The following is a 1,952-nucleotide window of genomic DNA, read 5'->3' as shown; positions in this document are numbered from 1 at the left end:
AAAACAAAACTAACTTTCGATCGATGTTAGACTGGGCTTGAGAGATGCTTAAACCATCGAACGTTTAAGATCTCTCAGGCCCATTCAGAAATAAAATTTAAAAACGGATCGTTTCAGTTGCTCTCAAGCCCATTTAGCAAATTTTGTTTATCAGCCCAAACGCAGCCCCGCAAAACACACACAAGACAATCGCGCGCGCACCCCGCCATTATCACAATTCGCAACACGCACGTTGCGTTTCTACCTAAAACATATTTTTGTCCTTGTCTCGCCGGAGCGTCAAAGTCACATTCCAATTTTGCCCTTTTCTTTTCCTTTCCTCTTCCAACTCCACATATTTTCCCCCGCCTTCTCTGGGAAAAAGGAAAACAATAAAATAAAATCCCCAATTCCCCAGACCCCTCCTCCAAACAAACAAGCCCTTTCTCCCAAAATGGACATCGCTCTAATTGGCGATGCAGTGTCATCCTCCACGTCACAGACCCTAGGCATCGCAAAATTCATTCTCCGTCGCCACTACTTGCTATCCGTCCCGGTCCTCCCCAGAGACGCCCTTGCGCCGCCACCTGTCAAATCAACCTCCCGCAGGACGGTGCCTCGTACTCTCCTCCGCAAGAAGCGGCGTACGAAACGAAGATCGTACAGCGGCGGCGATGATTCCGAAGATAGCGGCGAAGGCGACGGGTTCTTCGATGGCGGGAACGACGATGGGCCTTTCGGAGGCGGCGGCGGTTACGGTGGAAGGGGGTGGAATTTCGACGGATTCGGAGGGAAAAATTGGGGCGACGATGGTGAGTCATCATCGTCGAATGAGTTCGCGTTTGATTTTGTTTATGAAGTGATTTATTGGATCGCGTTATCGAATTGCGTGCATTTTGCCTTCAAGAAGGTGGCGAGGATTGTGGCCGACTCTGATAGAGACAAGGTTCCTATGAGATTGACTCCAGTTTGTTAATTGCTGTCATTTAGGTGTTTGTTTCTAATTTATTATATCTGAATTGTCTGTTGATATTCATTTGGATAGTTGTATATATAGTGTATATATATAGTCTCATTGCTTCTAAAGATCTATTATTAACTTTTAGTTAATTGAGTTGAATAATTCATTGCTTGCCAATAGATTACTGTTTGTGCATGGATATATTTAGTTTCTTATTCACTGGTGTTTTTTTTTTTCAATTGAGTTTTAAGCATGTGGTCACTCAAATTTGGTTTGCTTTGTTAATTCTTTTGTGTTTATTTTATTTTATTTGCTTTTAATCAGAATATGAGATACTTCTGTACCCTGTTAGTGAAATTATGTAGTTGGGAAATTTTCTATTAAGTTTATTACAGAAAAATTATGTACTTGGATTAATTGTTTACATTGAAATTTGTTTTGCGCAATGGTGCAGGGTTTCTAATTAATTGGTTTGAATTATCATGGGGCTTTGATATTCCATGCTGAGTTTATGATCCATTCCAAGTTTTAATCTTCTAACATTAACTAAAATAGTAATTTTAAATACTAATTTGTTGAATAAAGAAACTCCTTTATTTTCTTTTCTTGGAAAATTTACTAGTTGCACGAGATGTTAGTTGCCTTGTCTTTCCTGGGTGTTCACAACTACGAAATACTGTCCAGCCATTCTTCTGGTCTCTCTACTAGTTTGCACCAATATGTATAGCACACACAGGTGTGTGTGCCTGCATGTACACTACATGCCCAAGAGTTGACAAAACTTGACGACAGCTAATTTTGTTTTTGTTCACTCTCTATTTTTCTCTGTTTTCTTTGCTTAATAATCTTTCCCTCTTTTCAAGAAAAATCTTTAGAGCTCTGTTGTTGGTATTCTTGTTGATTCTATGTCTTCATTCGTGCACTTCTTTTTCTCTTTCAATTACTTTTTTATTACTGAAGGAGAATGCAAAATAATTTATAAAAAATGGAAGGTTCAGTGTGAATTTGAATA

General features: G+C 39.4%; 1 protein-coding gene across 1 annotated transcript; it reads left to right on the top strand.

Moving 5' to 3' along the window:
- The first annotated feature begins 270 nt into the window (after nucleotides 1-270).
- On the top strand, nucleotides 271-1,119 carry LOC102627403 (hypothetical protein). Its single transcript, XM_006488966.4, has one exon. It carries the CDS (start codon nucleotides 434-436, stop codon nucleotides 953-955), a length of 522 nt encoding a protein of 173 aa, XP_006489029.1. The 5' UTR covers nucleotides 271-433; the 3' UTR covers nucleotides 956-1,119.
- Nucleotides 1,120-1,952: the final 833 nt, after the last annotated feature.

This window comes from Citrus sinensis, chromosome 1, assembly GCF_022201045.2.
Source record: "Citrus sinensis cultivar Valencia sweet orange chromosome 1, DVS_A1.0, whole genome shotgun sequence".
Classification (NCBI taxonomy): Eukaryota; Viridiplantae; Streptophyta; class Magnoliopsida; order Sapindales; family Rutaceae; genus Citrus; species Citrus sinensis.
This window is presented reverse-complemented; position numbering and strand designations above follow the sequence as displayed.